The 21,966-nt window shown below is 40.1% G+C and overlaps 1 protein-coding gene across 1 annotated transcript in view; it reads right to left on the bottom strand.

Annotated features, from left to right (window-relative positions):
- csmd1a (CUB and Sushi multiple domains 1a) overlaps positions 1 to 21,966 on the bottom strand; it is a 199,065-nt gene that overhangs the window by 43,991 nt on the left and 133,108 nt on the right. Inside the window, exon 3 of the mRNA XM_086178221.1 lies at positions 19,680 to 19,792. Within this exon, the coding sequence (XP_086034347.1) occupies positions 19,680 to 19,792 (113 nt within the window). The remainder of the gene's footprint in view (positions 1 to 19,679; positions 19,793 to 21,966) is intronic.

The raw sequence follows: 21,966 nt of genomic DNA, 5'->3' as shown, positions 1-21,966 counted from the left end.
AATCCCCCTATATCTTGTCTTATCTTCTCTCACAGCCATGGTTCTCCTTACCATTAATTAAAGATGTGTGTGTGCGTGTGTGTAACCTTTTAGAGATGTGTGTGTGTGTGTACATGCTCATGTGCACGTCAGGCTTCAGTATTAATTTAAGGTGTGAATGCTAATTGGTCAGATCAATAACGGGTCGTTAGTCCCGGGGGCTGACAGCCAATAGGAAATCATTACGTGTCCGACATCACTGTCACTCCGCTAAGCCGCGACTGCACACCGACACACACTCGCCCAGACACACTCCTTCGCACCTGCGCTCACACTCTTCACACTGTCATGTGAAAAGATGGGCGACAGAGAGAGAGAGAGAGAGCGAGAGAGAGCTTGAAGGCAGCAGAGGTTAGCAAAACGAAACTGGTGCAATAGATAGACACCTACTGTATGTCCGAAAAACTGAATCAATATCCATTAAGGGAAGCGAGGGATGGAGCGGGGAGGAGGTGAGAGAGCGCGATCAGAGAGGCTCCCAAAGTTTTTCAAAAAGAGAATCAAATGCCATAGTTGACATTGAACAGAACTGAGTAAATGAATGTGTCCCCTAAGAAGGCCTTTAGTGCTGATCAATACCGCATAGCTCTCGCCGTCCACCGGCGCGAGCACTCGTCCGTCTCTCCTCTTCCTATTTCATCATGTCACATTTCTTCTCCGCGGGAGGCTTCGACCGGCCGCCTTGTCAGTACGGTTTTTTCGGCGAGGTAAATGAGCGCGGCGTCGCCGGGTCACATGTGCGGGATGTAGGAAGCGGAGGGATTCCTGGGGAGAAGCGGCTTCCCACAATCCCTCCGGGGGTTTGGAAGGGGGGACTTCACACCCGCATGTGAACCCGCGGTTGTTGTGAAATAGCAACCCGGAAAAAGAAAGAAATGCTAAAACCACAATCCCCACAAGACGCCTCGGAGTTGTTGTTTGGAAAAAGAAACAAAAAAAAAAAGATGTCAATTGAATGTGGCCTGATTGCCACATCTCTGCGCCGCAACTGCAGACCAGTGGGAAAATATGTTGGGGGGGAAAGATATAAAAAATTTGTATTTTGTAATAAGAAAAGGCATTGCAGGGATCAGTGGATGAAAATATGACAAAAGTGAAGAGACCACACACCAGTGTGTGTCTGAAGGACTTCTCAAAATACTAGTTACTACATCATGCAAATTATTTGCTTATAAGTTAGGGACCCAAACTCTTCACTACAGCATATACTACTGCTACTACTACTACTACTACTACCACTACTACTATCATTATAATTTGCAGTAGTAGTCGCGGTGATAGTATAATAATAATAATAATAATAATAATAATCATTATTATTATTATTACATCAGTAGTAATAATAATAATACAACTACCACATAACTAATAATATTCACATTATTATTATTGTTATTGTTATTATTATTATTATTATTATTATTACTGATATTATTATCATTGATATCATTATAACCATTAATATTTTTATTGTTGTTGTTGTTCACATTATTATTATTATTATTATTATCATCATTATTATTACTGATATTATTATCATTAATATCATTACTACCATTATCATTTTTATCGTTGTTGTTATTGTTGTTGTTGGTGTTATCATTATTGATTGTATTATTATTATTATTTATATTAATATCATTATTTTCATTATTATTATCATTATTATTATTATTATTATTATTTATTCTATTCATATTATTATAGGTGTAATTGCTGTTACTTTTTCATCCACTACTTTATGTATGTATCTGTGTATGTATTTATTGATTTATTTTCACGGCGCTCCACTAACATGATAAACATCAATATGAGTGTGCTATGTTGGTTTGTGCTGCTCCCCTGAGGTGTGGCCACAGCCAATCATTTCCCTCCATCTGACCCTCTTCTCTCACGCCAGCTGACTTCCTCTCCCTCCAGTAAATCTCCTCTCAGGTTTTTTTTTTTTTTTTTCTCTTATCGTCCTGCCCGGCACTTCCAACCCCCTCATCCTTCTGCCCAGGTCTCAACCGTCCCTCCTCTTTCCTGTACATGTCCAAACCATCTGACCTTATCTTCCGATCATCACACACACACACACCCACACACACATATATATACACAGTTCCTGTAAATCACAGGGAAAGAGAGCAGCTGTGGCCAGACCGGCGATATCGCCAATTTTGCACATTGGAGAGGCCTGGGTAATAACTGTTTAATGTCGGATTCGACCTACTCTGACATTTTCTCCAACACCTCGACCCCATTTGGGTACGACGTAGATAGTTTTATATTTGCGGTACATGGGGGAAAAAGGAGGAGAAAAAAAAAAAAAAAAAAAGTCGTACTTATCTCTCCGACACCTAGAAGAGATTTCTCGACTTGGGAACTTTTCGTATTCTCATTTCTTTTAATTTTCAAAATGCCACCGGCGCTGTCAGGAACGATAAGATGAAATGAAGACAGAACAAAACTCGTGACAGCTTCGCTCGCGATTGACGTTTCAACCCGCGCGTGTTGTTATTCTGGATTCGAGGCCACTCACTTTGGTTTCTCTCATCAAGCTCTTGCAGCTCTCATTACTCGCCGTTACCGTGGCTGGACGGACGTAAATCCTAATCTTACAATCAATCGTGATCGTCTCCCGTCGAAGCCCCCGACTCAACCGAAAACTCATTTCACACATTAACGCCCCGAAACAAAACCTCACACATGACATTTTGTGACATTCGGGCTGCGAAAAACGTCCTCGGTGGGACGACTGATCCGAAAACGCGCCCTGTTTGTGCCGACATTGGTAAATAAACAGAAAGTAACACGTGAACCCACAGACAAACATATACATGTTATTCTCCAACCTTAACCCCCTTAAAAGCTTTCACTATTTATGTATTTCTTTTTTCACATAATTATAAGATCAAATTATTAATTAATGATTCAATTTGATTTAATTATTATTTTCCATTTGATTTTTTAAGGTACAGTACATTTATTTTATTATTATTTATACTCCAACAATTTTTGCTGTCCCCCAAGGTCACTTACGTATTTTAGTATGATGAATAATTATTTGAAATAATTAAAACACGTTTTTTGATAGTTGGTTCATTGATTAACATACCTAAATCCCCCCAACATGCGTTGTGTATCTGACCTATTTTAAGCATGTTTGAGCCGGTGAACACAACTTTTTTTTTTTTTTTTGCACTGCATGTTTTACAAATTTGACAACATACACCAGTCTTGGAAACTCTAGTTATGTCTAGGATATTAATAATAAAAAGCACAAAAATTAAAAAAAAAAAAAAAATAGGAATATTTTTTTTTATCAGCTATATGAACTTAATGTATTTTTTTTTTCATTTTTCAATCCCTGAACTCCTCAGAGAAATTATCCGCTTTTATTGAAAGACATAAATAATAACAAAAATCATAATAAATAAAGAGTCAAATTAACCTATGCAAATGTGAACTTTTCAGCCTCAGGCAAAATCATTTTTATTTACGAGGGATTGATTGAAAATGGTTATTGGAATAAACAATGTGATTTATTAATAAATACAACATGCGGGGGCGCTCGCCTTTGGCTGTATTTTCCTACACGTTATTTACCACAAATATTTTTTTGAATTTAAACACAGAAATCCACTCGATAACACTAGACCCATTAGCTATTTTTATTTATTTTTTTTTTTTTGTATGTTTACAAAATATTGTATGTTTGGTGCTTTGCTGGTAATTTAGCATTGCTAAGCAAACTGCGCGCATGCATCGCACACACAAACACACTCCCATGTTTACTAACACACAATTTGAGTGTGTCTCTAGGGGTTGCTCAAATCACCTTAGCGTTGTTGCTTTTGCAAATCTAATAACCTCAAAAAATATAACTTGTCCTTCAAGAAAAAAAAAAATAAAGACTGACAGCAGGGGAACAGACAGCCGTCGAGGGCCATGCATGGCTAATGCTGTTAAGTGGAGTATAAAACATTAACCGGTAACTCATGTACAGATTATTGCCTGTAGAGATACTTTCAGTGTGTGTGTGTGTGTGTGTGTGTGCGCGCACAAATGTCTCCACTGAATGAAAACTTCAATCTCACTCCTGTGAATGCTTTGAATTATTAATAAAACATGTGCATCCTGAGTTGTTGTGTGCGTGCATTGCATGCCTGTGAGTGTGTGTGTGTGTGTGTGTATGTGTGTGTGTGTGTGTGTGTGTGTGTGTGTGTGAATAGCTTGGTTGCACGGCACTCTAGAGAGAATTGTGGGTGTGAACGCACCAGCATGTGTGTGATATCTAATAGCTGTGGTTAGCGTAGCATGACGTATTAAATCTTACATCAAGAGACCCCCCGCAAAGCTGACTGACAAACACCTGCTAAAACACACACACACATACATACGTGTGCACGCCTGGACACACACAGACACATTTAAAAAAACGGCTGAGCTCACCTTAACTTACAAATCGACTCAGACACAGATGAGTACGGAGGCAGTGATTACCAAGCGCTCGGAAGGTGAAACAATGACGAGACAAACTGAACGGTGGGGATTATTGCCTTTTCAGTGTCAATCAAAAGACTAAGAGATGAAGAACAAGGTTAAATAGATAAGCCGTTGCAATCTGAAAGCGGTTTTCCTCATCAAAGATACGCATGTTTGGCGAAGGCGCCACCCGTATCAACGTGAAAATGAAGGTCCATCCCCTGGTAGTGTGTGTGCGTGTGTGTGTGAGAGTGCTGTTGCATCTCATTAGGGTTAAATATTTGACCCCCCCCCCAAAAAAAAGGTTGTTCTTTTTAAAACTGGCGCCACAATAACATATTTGTTAAAACATATCTCTGTTAAGCATCTGTGGAAGAGCCCTTTTTTTTTTTTTTTTTTCTCAAAATGTCATGCATGTGAGAATAAAATAAAAATAAATACTTTTTCCTTTTTGTAGCATTTTTTTTTGTTAAATTCAACCTAACAGGTCTGTGCCCCCCAGGATTCCCTCAGGATGGAAGATAAATGAATCAATTAATGAGAAAAAATAAGCATATAGGTTATTGGATGTGTCCTGTCATTATAAATACATTTTAGCGGTTGCAATTAATCAATGAAAGCAGGTTAAAAAAAGGTATGTAATCTGGTGTTTCCCTATGGGAGAAGCTTTTAGTGTGAAGATTTTACGAAACTCTCTTAAAAACTTTTTCCAGTCTATCCAGCACCCATCCCAGGAGCATGTTTTTTTTTTTTTTGTTTGTTTTTGTTTTTTGTCTAACTCTTTAATTATTTGCACAACCAATATGGAAAAAGCAACTGGCGACATACCGCGGTTTAAAATGACCCCGTTGGAAGAGACATATGGAAGGGGGGGGGGGGGTACATAGATTTACTCGCCGGTTTTAACTGAATCCATAAAATGATGTATTTTTGTTTTTGGTTTATACTGCCATGAAGTATCTGTTAACCTCAACCCCAAGCCTGGTCTGGACCGGCTGCAGCGGGAGCCGCCGCGGCAGAATCAATCCCGGACTTGTGTTTAAAGTGGAATTATTCATACGGGGATTGTGTGCAGAGTCCTGCGGGCAGAGAAGTGTGGACTTCAAGACGGCTGATGCTCTGCTTGTAAACACATGTGCGGCAGAAGACGCCTCACTCGGTACCGCAGGCGCAAATACGATCGGAGGGTTGACCGGGAAACGGACGGTCCCTCCTGTCTGGGATGGAGTGACCTCACACTGCACCCAAAACCCAAAGCTGCTTGGATACATAGATAGATGGATGGATGGATGGATGGATGGATGGATGGATGGATGGATGGATGGATGGATGGATGGATGGATGGATGGATGGATGGATGGATGGATGGATAGATAGATAGATAGATAGATAGATAGATAGATAGATAGATAGATAGATAGATAGATAGATAGATAGATAGATAGATAGATAGATAGATAGATAGATAGATCCTGTGCATATCATCTTTGCATGATAATATTTCTGGATTTAAAAGTCCATCATGGCTCCCATTGGGGAGGTAATTTAGCAGGCCAATCATAAGCACCCTAGACATGTTATCTTTAGTTAATGGTCCTTTCAAAGCCATTTATGAGCACGGCAGATTTATTCCTTCCCTGCCTGTGTTATGGCAGTAATTAATGCAGTAAGAGCGGACGGTTGAAGGGTTACATAAATCAGTATTTAAATGTCAAGAACGCCAAGGTAAGGTAGCAACATCGTAAAAAGCGGATAAAAAAAAAAGAAAGGAAACGAGGTCCGACTTTGAATACGCCGCATAATGAGAGAAAATTGTTTCGTCGGCCAGCATCGGTATCAAAGTTTGGCGCTGTTAGTTAAAAGTGTCACAGAGTCAGGTTCTGCTAGCGGGCGTCGGAATTAACATGCCGAGCCAATCGGATGATCTGCCATCAATCTGAGAGGGAATAAAAAAAAGGCATTTCAACAATTTTGTAATTCATGAAACAAAGTCGGCGGTGCTTTAACTCCTCCGGCACTGCGTGAAAAAAAAGAAGGAAGCGTTTCGAGTATCGATGGGAGAGGGAAAAAGGGGAAAACTAAATCCATGGATAGAAAAACAAGACATGCCCCGATGTTCATTTCAACAATTAATAAGATAGTGAAGCATCCTCCTGTTCACTTAAAAAATAAAGAAATCTGCTGATGAAAAGTAACTCAGTTTTGTCGGTGTGCTTTATCAGCGTTAAGGGACGGAGATACATTTTGGCGAAAGTCCTCTCGGATCGTCTGACACTTCTGACGGATCCTTTTTTATTTTTTTGTCTGAAGGGTTACCGTGGAGTGTCGCCTGAGTCACGGCATAGGGAGAAAAAAATAAATAAAATAAGATAAAAATAAAATAAATAAAATGCAGAGTCAGCGCGACCGGCTCGTTTTTTGGGCGATGCTAATCAGGTGACTTTCCTTTACTGTTTGGCAGAGAGAGCTGATTGGATGGGCCGAGGTGGCGACCCTACAGGCGAAGCTGTTTGATTGGTTGGCTGATATCAAGCTGAATAATTGACTGACATTGGCTTGGAGGCGAACCACACACACACACACGCATACACACACACATCCTCCAAATTCTGGACACTCATGCTTGAGAGGTCGAAGGGGTCGGTGACACTTTGTGGCGGCCATTTTTATTCAGATCCTGCACAATTATTGACAAGACATGCATAGGATTCATTTCATAGGGAACGTGCACGTATCCCGCACGTGTTGATACATCCCAAAAACATCAGATACACCTGGATGAGTCCTACCTGGTATTAAATCAGGCTTAAATTTAACTGACAGGGTTCACAAAGCCCGTTCTTGTTTATAGCCCGCTGTTAGATTTTCCTTTTTATTAATGAAATTTCAACCAAATTTTTGATTCTTTGATTAACAAAAGGCCACCATTTGAGCTATATTCTAACAAAAACAATCAAAGGCAGGAATATTCTCCAATTTCCGGCCTGGGGCCACATCCGTCTCAATTTGCTTTTTTAATAAGTATTTTTGATAGTACTTTTAACAAGTATTTTCAATCAATATTGAATTTAGAATTTAGTTTTTTTTTTCTTTTTGTTTAATTTTGTATGGATAATTACATACAAAATAATGTCGGTACATTTATATGATCATTAATATTTTAAAGTTGAAATAAAATGCCCCCAAAATGAAATATTCAAATTGTAATTTTCATTTTGTTTAATTTTCATGATACCAAGCTGGCCCCTGCTTAAAAATGAATATCAATATTTATATATATCAATATATCAATCAATATATATAATATCAATAACTGGATAAACCTCCTTTAAAGGATGACAAAACGTTCTGGATGGAGAGAATAATATTAGCAATATTATCGCACTTTTCGGACTATAAGCCGCTTCTTGAACTCTGTGTTGATTTCAACAATGATGCGGCTAGTTTATGGATTTTTACGTTTTTTGTGACGCCAAAATATTTCGCCTCGTCACATCGGACCAAAGAAATTGCATTGGACGAACGCAGAACGCATGCTGAATTGGGGACGAAGAAAGTTAAACTAAAATTACCCTTTTTGTGTCAATCCATGTTTCTCCAGTGTTCATAAACCCTTCATTAGGTCAAAATATCCATAAAATACTGAAATGTTGTGAAACAGTTTGACGACAATGTTGACCAGAGGTGTGTGTTAAAACTCACGGTCGGATGTTAAGCCTGATCAATAGTATCAATATAAAGATATGAAAAATAATGATAAAAAGCTACAGACACACAGTAGCCTGATCTGTTTAAAAAAAAAAAAAAAAAAAAAAAGTACAGTTAAATGGATGGACTGGCACACACACACACACACAGACACACACACACACTGTGACACACTTTGTCACTTGGCCAGCGGTGGTCTGACAGACCTGAATATCAAATCAATATATCATTTGATAAAACTTATCACCTGCTTCAGCCCAGGGGTGGATTTTGTAGCACCATAATTACATCATAAATGTGTTTAATATCATTCAGATGTAGGATCAATATATCATCCGCTGCATGTCTTTACACATCAAATGCCATTCTTGTCTGTCTTGTCATTGACAGGCAAGTGTATTTCCTTGTTGGTTGTGTGTGTGTGTGTGTGTTTGTGTGTGTGTGTGTGTGTGTGTGTGTGCCAGTCCATCCATCTTACTCATTTTTTTTCTTTTTTTTTTTTATTTAAACACATTGGCCTACTTTTTTTCTGTTTTTTTTTTTTTTTTTGTAATTGTTATGTCAAACTGTTTCATAAGATGTTTTATGGATATTTTGAGCAAATGAAGGGTTTATGAACACTGCAGAAACATGGATTGACACTAAAACAATCATTTCAGTTTTTAAGGAAGATTACTGACGTTAAGATTTGATGATAAGATAGTGGCACGGTATGTTTGGCATGTGTGTGTGAGAGTGTGTGTAATGCAGCATTGATAACGTCCAGTACAAGCTACTATAATATTGGCAGGCTTTGACATAGGTTTTTAATGTAGCACTGTTCAAACCAGCCAAAAAGGACATTTGGTGATTTCTGAAAAAGTCAAGTGCTCAAAAAACAATTTATGTCCATTTTCCACCTGCATCATCATCTACGTCCGTTCAACTATGGATGTAGATGCCTCCTTGGTGGTCTGTGGCTCGCCAATTCTTTTAAATCTTTATTCATTTATTATCTTATAGTGCTTCATCAGTTCATCATGGAGTTCATCTCCATAGAGAGGCATCTAACAATTTGATGTCAAGGGGGCCTGGCCAGTAAAATCATTATCTAGAAGTAACGCTAAATCCACATTTTTCATTTGTTTTAGTGTAAAGGACATAAACAGGTAAATTGTAAAAATCTTTATGTGTAATGGACCGTTCCTCTAAAAAATACATTATGAAGAATTAATGTTAAAAATGAAAATTAAAGAAAAATTGATGAAATTACACCCTGAAAATATTGTTGAGTTAAGAGAAAATCTTGTCACCATGGGAAAATTTGCCATTAGGATTATTAGAAAATTGATTGAAGAGGAGGTAGAAGTCTGTTTACAAGTCTATTCTGGTTACTAAATTCATCTTTTGCCTGTTTTTTGCTGTTGTTTTTGTGCTTTTTTTTTATAGAAATAAGAAAAAAAGTTGTTTTTTCATCAAAAAATCAATTTGTTTTCAAATTTTGAAGCAATTTTTTTTTCCTCACCCGTTTATTTTTTTGTTTAAAAATCCCCAGATGCACGTGAGAAAAAAAAAGCGCGGTCCGCACGAACACAAAGATTTGATTTCAGGTAGAGGGCCAAAAACTATTGGTCCGAGGGCCGCCATTGGCCCGCGAGTCCGATGCCTCTGCCATATAGAGACATACAATTTAACCCTTTCATTCAAGTTTGGGCAATTTAGGGCCTCCATTTAAATACTGCATTATTTCTTTGGAACCTGGGGGATAATATTTCTGCCATTTCACATGCTTTGAATACTGCAGCTTAAAAAATGTGCGGCTCAATTTTTGATTTTTTTTTGGGGGGGGCTAACGAGCTTTGTGTTGCTACAACATTTAGCTTGGTCACGTTGAAAAGATGAAATTAGCCTGAAATTACGAAGAGTGGCACAAAACAGGGACAGCTGGATGGACTTTGTGATATGGTGATATTTGAATTTTTAAAGATCCTCTTCAGTGCATGTGTGTGTGTGTGTGTGTGTGTGTGTGTGTGTGTGTGTGTGTCACATTCTGCAACAGAGGCGGGTGGCTATCCAGACCCATAAGGGCTAAAAAAGTCCTATAAAATGGAACCGATAGGTTCGTCTTGGGATTTTTTATTTGTTTTTTTTTTTTAAGAGTACAAAGACAAAGCTCTTTGCAGCCGTTGTGCAGCGGGAGACGATCCGTGTCACATCCTTTAAACAAAGCAAACGTTGCAAACACACCTCGCCTCGGACGTGAGTTCCCGAACGTCACCTTCCAGATTCCCTTTCATTGGGTTTGCTCTTCATACATCCTTTCACTATTCAAATATGTGCCCACTTTGTGAAGTGCAAGAGGAGTGACCTTCCTTCGGGTTTTCAAAAGTAGCGAATCGGATTCAAAAGGGAGATTTTGAACACACACAGACACACACAATCTCTTTTTCTCACCCACCCACACGCACACACACACACAATGCATAGCATTGATTTCTCCACTTTAGCTAATAGACCGTATTATTGGTGTAGATAATTCCAATCATCTCATATTTCTTATCTGCCCCTTTTACTTTTGACTTTATTTCTAGCGTTTTCTTTTTTTTTTTTTAACTCTTCTGTACCTCCCACTTGCTGTAACTTTTTCCTTTTTTTTTTTTTTTCGCAACTCCTTATAGAATGCCTCCTTTGCTTACGACTTCTTCCTCTCCCGTCTGTTCAAATATTCACGCGCAGACACATCCCTGGCCATTTTCCTCCAGGGGACCGGATTGACATTTCCATCCTCATCTCAAATGCATGACGGGATCCAGGGTTGTATATATGGCTCCCCCCTACATAAGTTAACTTGTGTACCGTGAGTACTGCGGGCACCGTGTCGTGCACTGGGGGCATCTAAAAAAACCCGAGGAAATAAGACAGATAGGAATATAGAGCTTGAGGAAGACAGACTGCTGAAATAAAGTTTAATAGGCGTGTGCGGGTTGTCAGTATCCAGACAGTCGTCACGTGAAGCGGTTATCAGAAACCGCACACTCGGTGTCACGTCCGGGAAGTTAGCTTCCTTTTCCCATTAAGCCTTTCCATCACATGATTAATAGCGTGACAGGCTAGAAATGAGCTCAAACCAGGATTTTTTTTTTTTTTTTTTCTTCCCCATACATCCAAGAAACTGCTTCGCCTGACTTTGCTACACGTTTCTACATCTATACATCTCCTCTCTGGTCCTCTCCCCATTCGAAGTGAAACCAGATTCTCCCGAGTTTCTCATGAGCTACAACCTACCAGGACTTTGCATCCCGGCAAAAAGTGAACATCACGTCACATCTTGAAGCCTTCCAGAAAGCAAATCCCGCAGGACGACTTGTCAAGCGGGTAAATTATTTGTTGAGGCAAAAGGTGTCACGGCAACTTGACAGTTTATTTATTTCTTTGTTTTTCTTTTTAATGACGGTTATAATAGCGTAACAGCTGAAGTGGAACCGTGTCACTCCGTTTGGTGCTATTAAGAAATTAAAAAGGAATAATGACACAGCATCGATGGACAGTTTTTTATACTTCGCCTCAAGGATTTTTTTTCATCTCAACGGAGATGTTTCTTCAGAAAAAAAAAAAAAAGATATATATCGTATTTTCCGGACACCGCAATATAAGCCGCACCAGCTAGCCGATCGCTATCTTGGGCTTCCCCCTGTGCACTAAAACCATCAAAGTCGTCTTCTTCGGTGTCGGAGTTGAACAAACTCAGAATTTCCTGGTCATTTCATCAGTCCGATGTGACGCGGATAAATGTTTTAGTGGCGTGACGCTCATTAGCCCCCCCCCCTAAAAAATCCGTATATGAGCCACATCGTTATTTAAGTGAAAAAAATTGCGACTTATCGCAGCTTTTTTCACTAAAATACTTTCTCCATATACCATATTTTCCGCACCAAAAGGCGCCCCGGATTATAAGGCACAGTTTCGATGAATGGCCTATTTAAAAAAAAAAAAAATCATATATAAGGCGCACTGCATTATAAGGCGCATAGAATAGAATCTACAGGCGTGGCTGCGGTTGCATTATGCATCCACTAAATGGAGCTGCGCTAAAGGGAATGTCAACAAAACAGTCAGATAAATGGAATACAAACCAAAACTGACAACTTTGTTCACTCCCAAAACAAGTTATTGCATTCGCAATATGGTACCGTACGTACCGGTAGCTCTTACCGGTATTTGCACCGCCTTGGTTGAAAATAATGTATTTCCAACTCCATTTGTCACAGTTCAAAGCATTTCATAAAACAAAAGCACCAAGAAGGACCACCTCTAAATTCATTGATATTGAGGTTGCTAGCTAGCGCTGTTGCCCTCATCAGAATAGTGCCTGCACTCGCTGCTCTCTGTTCAACAGCAGACTGTTCCAGTTTGTCCTCCAACTGTGACCATCTCACTTTGTTCCCTCTGAAACTCTGTTTAGTCTTCTTACTTGGCGCAGGTCATCTTGTCGCTTCCTCCACTTCCTCACCATTGATTCATTCATGTTGAATTCTTGCTGCTGCTCTATTCCCGTGTTCTACTGCGTGACTGATCGCCTTGAGATTAAACACTGCGTCGAAAGTGTGTCTCTTGAAAGGTGCCATTTTGGGGTCTTTCCACACACACGCAAGTGGTATTGGACTGGAATCCCCCTTTGCTGTTTTTACCGCTGCAACTTCGGCGACGCACACATACACACACACGAATGGAAATGAAAAGGACCTCTTGCGGCTCAATATTGATCTTTATATAAGGCGCACCTGATTATAAGGCGCACTGTTGGTTTTTGCAAAGATAAAAGGCTTTTAGGTGGGCCTTATAGCGCGGAAAATACGGTATGTATGTATATATAAATAAAAGAGTTGCTGTGGGGATATTTTACAAGGTTTGCTTAAACCGACCCAAGTCACCTTCTACTTCCCATGATGCTGCATTCGGTTGAATGACAGATAGTCAGGGAGAAAAGACAGGGAGATGGGGAGGAGAGGGGGTAATGGATGGGTGGATATTATCAGTCCCCTCAGGGCTCTTTAATAAAGATCGGAGCAGCGGCGGCGAACGGAAACAACCGTGCACACAAACACCTATCACGCCGCACTGCGCACACGCAACCTCCCACACACACACACACACACACACACATGGGGCAGTTCGGTACTGATAAGGGATGAAGGGGTAGGAGTCGGTTCTTTAAGACACCCAGTAAATATGCACTTGCGGAGATGCGGTTGCTGCGGCATGTTTTTCCATCAGATGGGCATTTTTACACACGGCGAGTTTTCCTTCACACCACTGGATTTCGAGACAGCCGTGGACTTGGCCTGGGAGGTCAGACTCAACCGCCGCTGCTGAAATCATCGTTAAATTTCCAGGAATGAAATTAGGACTTTTGATTAATTAATTAATTAATCAATTTAATTTGCCATTCGTGTTATTAATCTCATAAAGCGTTACCTCTCAGCTGTTGCAATAAATTCAAGAGTGCAAAGTTTAAAAAGGTAATAGCGTTGATAGTGATAATGATAAATAAATAAATGAACAAATATTGCCCAAAACAGATGCACAATGTTTGAAACAAAAATAGGCTAAAAAAAAAAAAAAAATTAGTCTTCCTGGAGATCTTACTGAGTAGACAAATAAAACACATTAAAAATTCAGTCCTTTCTTCTGACGGACACTCAAACCTTTTTTTTTTCATTCTTTTTCCTTGAGAAGAACAATACAAAGCGCGGTGTGTTTTAACGTCACCTCGCCACAATGCCGTGTCAGGATGTGACTTGATCAAGCTCCTTTTTTTATTGTCGTCTCATTTCAGCGGATAGGCGTTCGCTCCTTGTGTCGTTCTGCATTGCGATTTTTTTTTTCTAACTATTTTTATTTATTTATCACTTTGTTACCGCTATTAAAACAAACCCAACCTACGCATTGTGGAGAAACACGCCCCAGCGTCGAAGAATAACAACCGACTCACCATTCCAACATGGACGGTGGGGTTCGGGATAATTTTTCCGAGTCGTCTCTCTCTCAAAAGATAGTAGGAGAAACTTCTGAAGCAGAATTAAAGACCAAAAAGTCAGTGGATAACCTGGAGAAAGTTAAACTTTTGGTAAACTTTATTAACAGCCGGCCTCATTTGAACCGATGCAACTTCCGCCGCCTCCGATTTAACGGGCGATACATTGTTCCCGACAAAATACGGAAACTAATTGAACTCCCGATGGAGTTCAGAACATCGGTTAAATTAAACCTATTTCCAGGTGCGTCTGTGTGTGTGTTGGCGGTGATTTTGTGCGAGTGTGAGGACCCCGCGTTTGTTTACAGTGGGAAAAAAAAAAAAAGGGGGGGGGGTGGAACCCTTTTAGGTGTGTCTTGCATATTCGCCGATTTCCGCCGAATGTGTTTCTTTTTAATTTCCCCCTTCAGCTACGTCCTATTAGTCTTATACCTTCTCTGGAGTCTGTGCGTAAACTCTCTACGGTAAGTGCAAATTACGGTAAAAGAAGCACATTACCGTGATGTCATTGCGAATCAGAGAGAGAAAGAGCGAGGAGGGAGGAGGAGGAGGGGAATAAATGAAGGGGAGGTCGGAGAGGAGCAAAAATCTCTCCTGACTTGTTAGTCACTTGGCAGCCGGTTCTGGGCCGAAGAACATATTCTTCACCGCGTGTTCCGCAGAACACGATTACATCGGGGAGTTCAGTGTGGATGTGCACGTGTCTCCGTGCACGCCTGCGCTTCTGGGTGTCTCACAGCATCAGTATACTGAATGCCTGAGAGTGATGTATATATAGAGAGTCGCAGCATATATATGCCACTGTTATTTTACTTATTTATCGTGTGTGTGTGTGCATTTTCATCCCCGTGCACAGAGGTGTTGTCCGTCCCTGGACGCGTTGGTAAAGATATTTTATGTCTACACATGTTTCAAAGAACCGCCGCCCCCCCCATCACGCTCTCATCTCATATATCGAACTTAATATCAGCCACTTAGAAAAGAAGAAAAACATCCTTTGTTTGCACCAGCGAATGCCATCGCAGAAACGTTTTTTTTCTATTCACACGCGTCACACGGATAATCATCAAAACAGTCGTTCCACTTCCCGTTCCGTTCGGGTTTCTACCGAAAAAAAAAAAAAAAAAAAAGAAGAAAAAGGCAGACTCTGTGAGAGAAGGCGGGGCATAATGTTATTACAGATGAGTAGCACGACAAAAAAATGTATAAAAAAAAAAAAAAAAAAAAGAACAATTCCTCAACACCAGAATGAGGCGATTTAAAAATTTGATCTCGTGCACGTAAGTGCCGTGATAATCTGCGATTCTGTCTTATCAGCACAATATCAAACTGGCTCTGACATCACGCTAAATAAAACATCACTCTCTTTCACTTTCTGTTTCACCCACATGCATATACACACTGAATAGTGTGTGCCGCCGTCGCATGAATTAGTAATGACCTGACAGTCTTCAGAGGAAAAGGAAGAAATGAAGAACGAGGCCAACAATCACATCAAAGTGTATCCATGGACATGGTATTCATGGATTTCTCTCTTTCTTTCTCTCTCTTTCCCAATAATAAATGTGATACATTCAGCCATACAGGTGTTTCAATCCTAAACCTGATGTTAATCCGGCCCCCGTTTTTACGCGTCCCCCGCACATCCTGTCATGTTTTCATACTCCGGTTCAGGGTGCCTCAAAAGGACGGCGGCGCAGGAAAAAAAAAAAAAAAAAAAAAAAAAAGAAACAATCTCCCGCCCTCCTTCATCCTCCCGTTCCTCCCGGGCGCTCCAGGCAAGAATCCTGACATATTCCCGGGCCAGGTGGTACGCGGGGGGAAAAAAATAGAAAACCCTCCAGCATCTTCTCGCCCGACCCTCGGTGGTCCTCCCGGTTTCGGCTTACCCGGGACGCATCGGTAATCTCTCCAACCTCGACTCCGACCGCATTTTCCGCCCCTGTCTTCAGCTCTTGACAGGCGAGCTCCAGCGATCCGGAGGAGGTAGAGCGAGGTTACCTTTCAGCTTTTGGGTTGGAAACATTTCAAACGAGACCGCGGCCAAAAAACCGCGCTGCGCGGCTGATCCACTCTGACTGTGTGTTAATACCTGCATCGACCGCATTCAACCGCACTCAGCCTGCGAGGATGTCTCCTCAGACACAAATTACATGCAAAGCCCGTCCAAGTACAACAGCTTGTGCAGCGCCGAGATACAGAATCGGAAGTTAGCTCACCAAACAGACGCCTGCCGTCTTCTAACAGTTTTGCAAATCAAAGCTCGCCGCAACAGGAAATATTTAACCGAGCGCAGGGTGAAAAAAAAAACAAATTAATCCACGATTGCGCGGATGAAGACGTGCCGCGTTTTTTCCGATCCGGTCGTGTGTGAAGGTGAAGGAAGCGGCGTGCGAAGTGCGAAGACAGAAACAAAGCTTTCTCCGCTGAAAAACCACAAAAAACGAGCGAAACTCTTATGAGGAAAACCGAAAGGACCGTTCATTCAAAACTCTCCACCGTAACTTTTACATGACGTTGGTACTCAAATTAATTAATCCTCATTTGTATTTTTACACTCTTTACCCCATTAAGTATTTGCTTCAGTTTTTATGCAGCAATAATTCGGCATGGGCTTAATGAAATTCCCAGTTTCTACAACAGGGGTTTCAGACTCGTGGCCCGCGGGCAAATTGTGGCCTTCGGAACAATATTTTGTGGCCCCCTGATTGAAATAAAATCTTTGTGTTAGTGCGGCCTGCGTGTTTTTTCTCACATACATCTGGGGGTTTTATACAGCAGGTTTTAAAAAAAATGAAAAATGGGCAAGGAAACAATGTATTTTTTGGCTTCAAAATTTGAAAACAAAATTATTTTTTTATGAAAAAAACGCCTATAATCGTCCATATAACCCCCAAAAATGATAGAAAAAAAAACATCAAAATTTAAAAAATGTTCCCACAGTGACAAGATTTTCTATTTAACTCAATATTTTTAGGATGTCACTGATTAGTTCTTTTTTTAATTGTTATTTTTAGTATTAATTTCTCATGTATTTTTGAGAGAAACAGTTCATTACATATAAAGATTTTTTATAATTTACCTGTTTACCTCCTTCACACTTAAAGGAATAATTTGGACTTGGTATTACTTCTAGGTAATGCTTTTACTGGTTCGGCCCCCTTGACATCAAATTCGGCCATTTGTGCGCCCCGAACAAACCCCTGATCTACAACAACTCCATTATTGCAATCACTATTATTATTATTATTTTTTTTTTTCAATTTTCAAACTGTATTTTAAACAGTGCTAATAATCTGCCACACACAAAAAAAAAAAAAAAAAAAAAATCTAGAAACAGATTATGCGCAAGGATAACATGGACGGTTTTCCCAAGGCGTATCATTCCTCCTGGGGAATTACCTCCTTGCTGTATAAATTTACGACCTAGCCACATGCTGTGGACACAAAGAGAAGCTGCTCGGAGAAAGAATGACATATCATCAGCATAATGTTGCATTTTTTTTCCCCTTTCCTGTGTAAATGCAAAGCGCGGTCCACCCGTCTGTCTCCCCCTACATGCATATATTAAGTCCGATGTAGTAACAGCGGGACGTTGTCTTGGGAGAATTCCCCAAACACCACGCATTTCAAGAAACACAATGTAACCCCGCTTTCATCACATGAAGAAAACATGGGCCGACGCCAACGAAGCAGGAATAAATATGGACGCTGTGGGATCCTACTGTTTTGTTTTTGTATGACACATTGACTGGCTTAATGTTTTTTCAAGTGTAACAAGTACAGACGGGTTATATGTTTTATTAAAATGCCTCCGCAAACCATCGCTAAGCCGGGATATAGGCCGCACCAGAAACTTAAACCTGAATGTAATCCGTCCGACGTTCATTTTGCATCTTTTGCGCCTTTTTTAGTCACGTTGAATGCTGAGAAAAGGTCGCCGAGCCAACCTTAAGGTTGGCGGTTCGATTTCCTGTGGACTCTTCCTACCTGCATGTCGGAAGTCCCCGGGCAAGACGCTAAATCCCGAGTTGCTCCCTTTGATCAGTGCTAAACAAGAGTTAAGATAGCATGATAGCAAGATGCTAACACCCAAAGTCCCCTGATGGCGCCTTGCACAGCGGCCCTGCTGCCAACGGCAACGCCAACACCAACGCCAATGCCAACGCCATCACTGCTAAAACTAGCCAAAAGTTAACTCAGCATTAGCGCTGCAAAATAATTCATAAGGTTTCAGTCACTGCTGTGGAAAGTAAGACCGATTTATGTCTGCTTCAAAGTCTGCAACAGATGTGTTGATTTATATTTTGCCGCTTCAGCAGCTATTTTCACCTTGACCGGATAGTTTGTCAACTCTCATTCTCAAACTTTATCAAACTGTAAGCGTATCCGTGCGTCAGGTCTATAAAGCAGACGGTGTGTAACAACCAAAGTATTCAGGACAACCGAAAGTGTCGCGTCAAAATGGATTCTTCTCATCTATTTATCATTTCACGGACCCGGTCAGGTATGCGACTTTCTTTGCAAAAGAAAACCTTGTTTCCTACTTGACATCTTCATTTTTTCTTTTCTTTTTTTTTTTCGTTGGATCTAACCAGGTACGTAATTGAGTTTCGTCGGTCGGTTCACGTTTGCGCCTCCGGTAAATATTTTTTTTTATTATCTCTTGAATATTTTTTTCTTTTTTTTAGTCTCCGGAACTAACTTCCTCATTGAGGACATCAAAGTTGCGTAATCTAAATCTGATCTGAAATCTTTTAAGCACACACGACATGGTGTTGAAACATAATGAGCTCTAATTCTCACCATCACTTGAACCTTTGGTATCTCCTCCTTCATCTGTGAAAACGGGATCACAGTGTTTACTGATTGCCCGACGGGAAAACGGCGAAAAGCGAATGCACGAACCGCCGACAGAACTGGCCAATTTTTTTTTATTTTTTTTTAATTTTGCTGTATCAAAGTCTTTGATGGAAAAAGCTAATATCAAGAGATTTTTTTCAATTTAAGCCAGCGTACAAAATGGTCAATTCAAAGTTCATAATAACCCACTTTGATACAAAAATGAGTTTTTTTCCGCAGAAAAGGGGTTTCATTCTCTGTCAGGTGACATTTAAGAGTAGGTATAATTGTGTTGTTTTGCAATGTTAAAAATCAAATTATGACAATGAGGTTAGACGCGTGGAAATCCTCGCCGTCTTTTTTTGGAGTCTGGTGGCGTCGCTTTTTGACAGGAAATGAACTTGTGTGAACCTGAGTTGGTTGAAAAAGGGGGAAAAAACTATCTGAATCCGACGCATTCAGATCATGTCTGATTCCTTGGAAAAAAAAAAAACCTTCTCCGAGCACCTTTCAAAGGAGAGGAAGAGGACGAGACTGCGATGCGTACGTGAGCAAATGTGACGGGACCGTGCAAAACAAGAAAATACACGTGTAGGCATGTTCTGACCTTCGTAGTTGAGCTTGAAACCGTGTGCCGACACGGCAAAGTCACTCGTCAACCTCAAAGAGAAGACGTTCCCTGTGCTGGTGACTGGAGGCGGCACCTGGAAGCCTGTCAGCCTGGGGAAACACAACCGGCAGAAAACGCCAAAGTTATTCAAGTCATGGACACATCATAATATTACAATGAATTGTGGATAAATTGAATATCTGACCAGAAAACAACGATTATTTTCCACACATCAAATATATTGATATACCAAGACGATTCCCCAGGGGACTTTAAGGAAAAAAAAAATATATATATATATATATATATATCACTATTTTCTAAATCTTGAATGAAATATAATACATTACTAATTATCATGAAAAAAAAAAACCAGAAATTAAAATAATAATACTATCAATAATAGAAAATTAACAACAACAATGATGATAATAAACAAAAGCAACAACAGCTAAAATAATACTACTGCTACTACTACTATTATTTATAAACAGTAAACCCTCACTGTAATGTGCTTCAACTTTTGGGGCTTCACTGTTTTGGGGATTTTTTTTGTGCAGTTTTTTAATGTTTCTTTTTTTTCCACAGTACAGTATGTTGCGTTCTGCATCCTAATTGCCTAAAGGACAGTAGAAAAGTGTCAAAAATCTCCGCGCCTTGTCTCTGTACAGCTTGCCAAATAATACATTTCCAAATTTTCTCCGTGATAAAACCCAAAATGTTGACGCAATGTTCTGGAACGCTAAAGGCACCTGACGATGCGCCTAAAAGGAAGAGGACGATGTTAAATATCGCAGAAAAAGTTAAACTTCTGGACCTGCTGAATGAAAGTAGAAGCGATGCGGTTCGTTACAAAAAGGAGGGGGAAAATAACATGAGGACTAAAGCGGCGATAAGTTTTAACAAGGATGCAGAAAGTGTTGTGACTGTCTGCAACAAGACCATTGTGAGGATGGAGTCTGATTTAGCTTTGTTGATTAATGACTGCAGGAAAAAGAACATTATGCTAGATGCCAACGTTATCTGCACAAAAGCTAAAAAACTCTATGAAACCTTTGTTGTCAGCGATGACATTCATGACAAGCTACTTCGCGGATTTCGCCCATTGCGGGCTATTTTAGAGCGTTGAACCCGCAATAAACGAGGGTTAATGTAATAACAATAGTCCTACCGATCCGAAGTATCAAAATTACCATTAATTATTAATAATAATATTCAATGTTTAAATATTAAATATTATTTATATTATTTTTATTTATAATAACATTAATATTTAATAATTATCATTTTATGTCTTTATTTATTTCTATCGTTAAGTTGATTCATTTACATATTACTGAATAGACTGGCACCATGCATGCAACAACTCATAACATGAGCGATACACCCCAGACTTCCTGGGAAAAAAAAAAAGGATTGGAAGGGTCTGCCAGTTCGAACGTGCTTCAAACTCTGTTTTCTCTAACCCACAGCCAGATAAAGTCTCAGAGGCAGAGCACAAACAAAACAAAAAATATATATAAAAATGGGACCTTGGTACCAAAAAAAAAAAAAAAAAAAACTGCCCCTGAATACGGACTTTTAAATAAATCATGCCAGAAGATTAAAGTGTACCAACAGAAAAGAGAGCCCAGGTCAGTTTAGCAGCTCCAGTGAAAGGGCTTTTTATTTTGTTTACAGATAGAGAAACAATGAAAGGCCGGTGCAACGGGAAGCCGAGGTGGCTTTTAAATCTTTCTTCCTTCAGCCGGACCCGAAAAAGGCAGGTTACGCACAAGCGCACGTTACATTTGAAACCGTCGGATCCCTTCAATTAAAGGATGCAGAAGAAGAAGGAGGAGGTTACGCCACCGTTTCTTCTGCAGCTCTGAAAAAGAACTGAACTTATTTTTTCTGCTTCCAACGCCGCACATTTTATCCTTGTCCTGGAGCTAAAGTTCTGACTTTTGCTTTATTTATTTATTTCTTTTTTCGGTTTTATTCTCTCCCTTTATCTTTCATCTCTCCACCCACTCCTCTTCCTCCTCCCGCAGTCGCCTCGGTTCTTTCTTTCCTCGGTCGATGACCCCTTGTTTTTTTTTAACATTTTTTTTGTTCACCCGTTTCTTCTTTGGCATTTATCCGTCCTACCGCGGCCCTTCATCCCTCCACCTTTCCCCGCTTTCGTCTTCCTCCCTATAACTTTCCTGTGTGCAACCCTTTTTCCATTTTCACATTCGTCCTGTCACTTCAAATTTTTTAAACGTCTGCAACCCGCTATTTCATTTCAAACCTACTGTCATGG

The sequence above is a fragment of the Fistularia commersonii genome, chromosome 30, assembly GCF_037954325.1.
Source record: "Fistularia commersonii isolate RoL2024-O1a breed Wild chromosome 30, RoL_Fcom_v1.0, whole genome shotgun sequence".
NCBI classification, from domain to species: Eukaryota; Metazoa; Chordata; class Actinopteri; order Syngnathiformes; family Fistulariidae; genus Fistularia; species Fistularia commersonii.
This window is presented reverse-complemented; position numbering and strand designations above follow the sequence as displayed.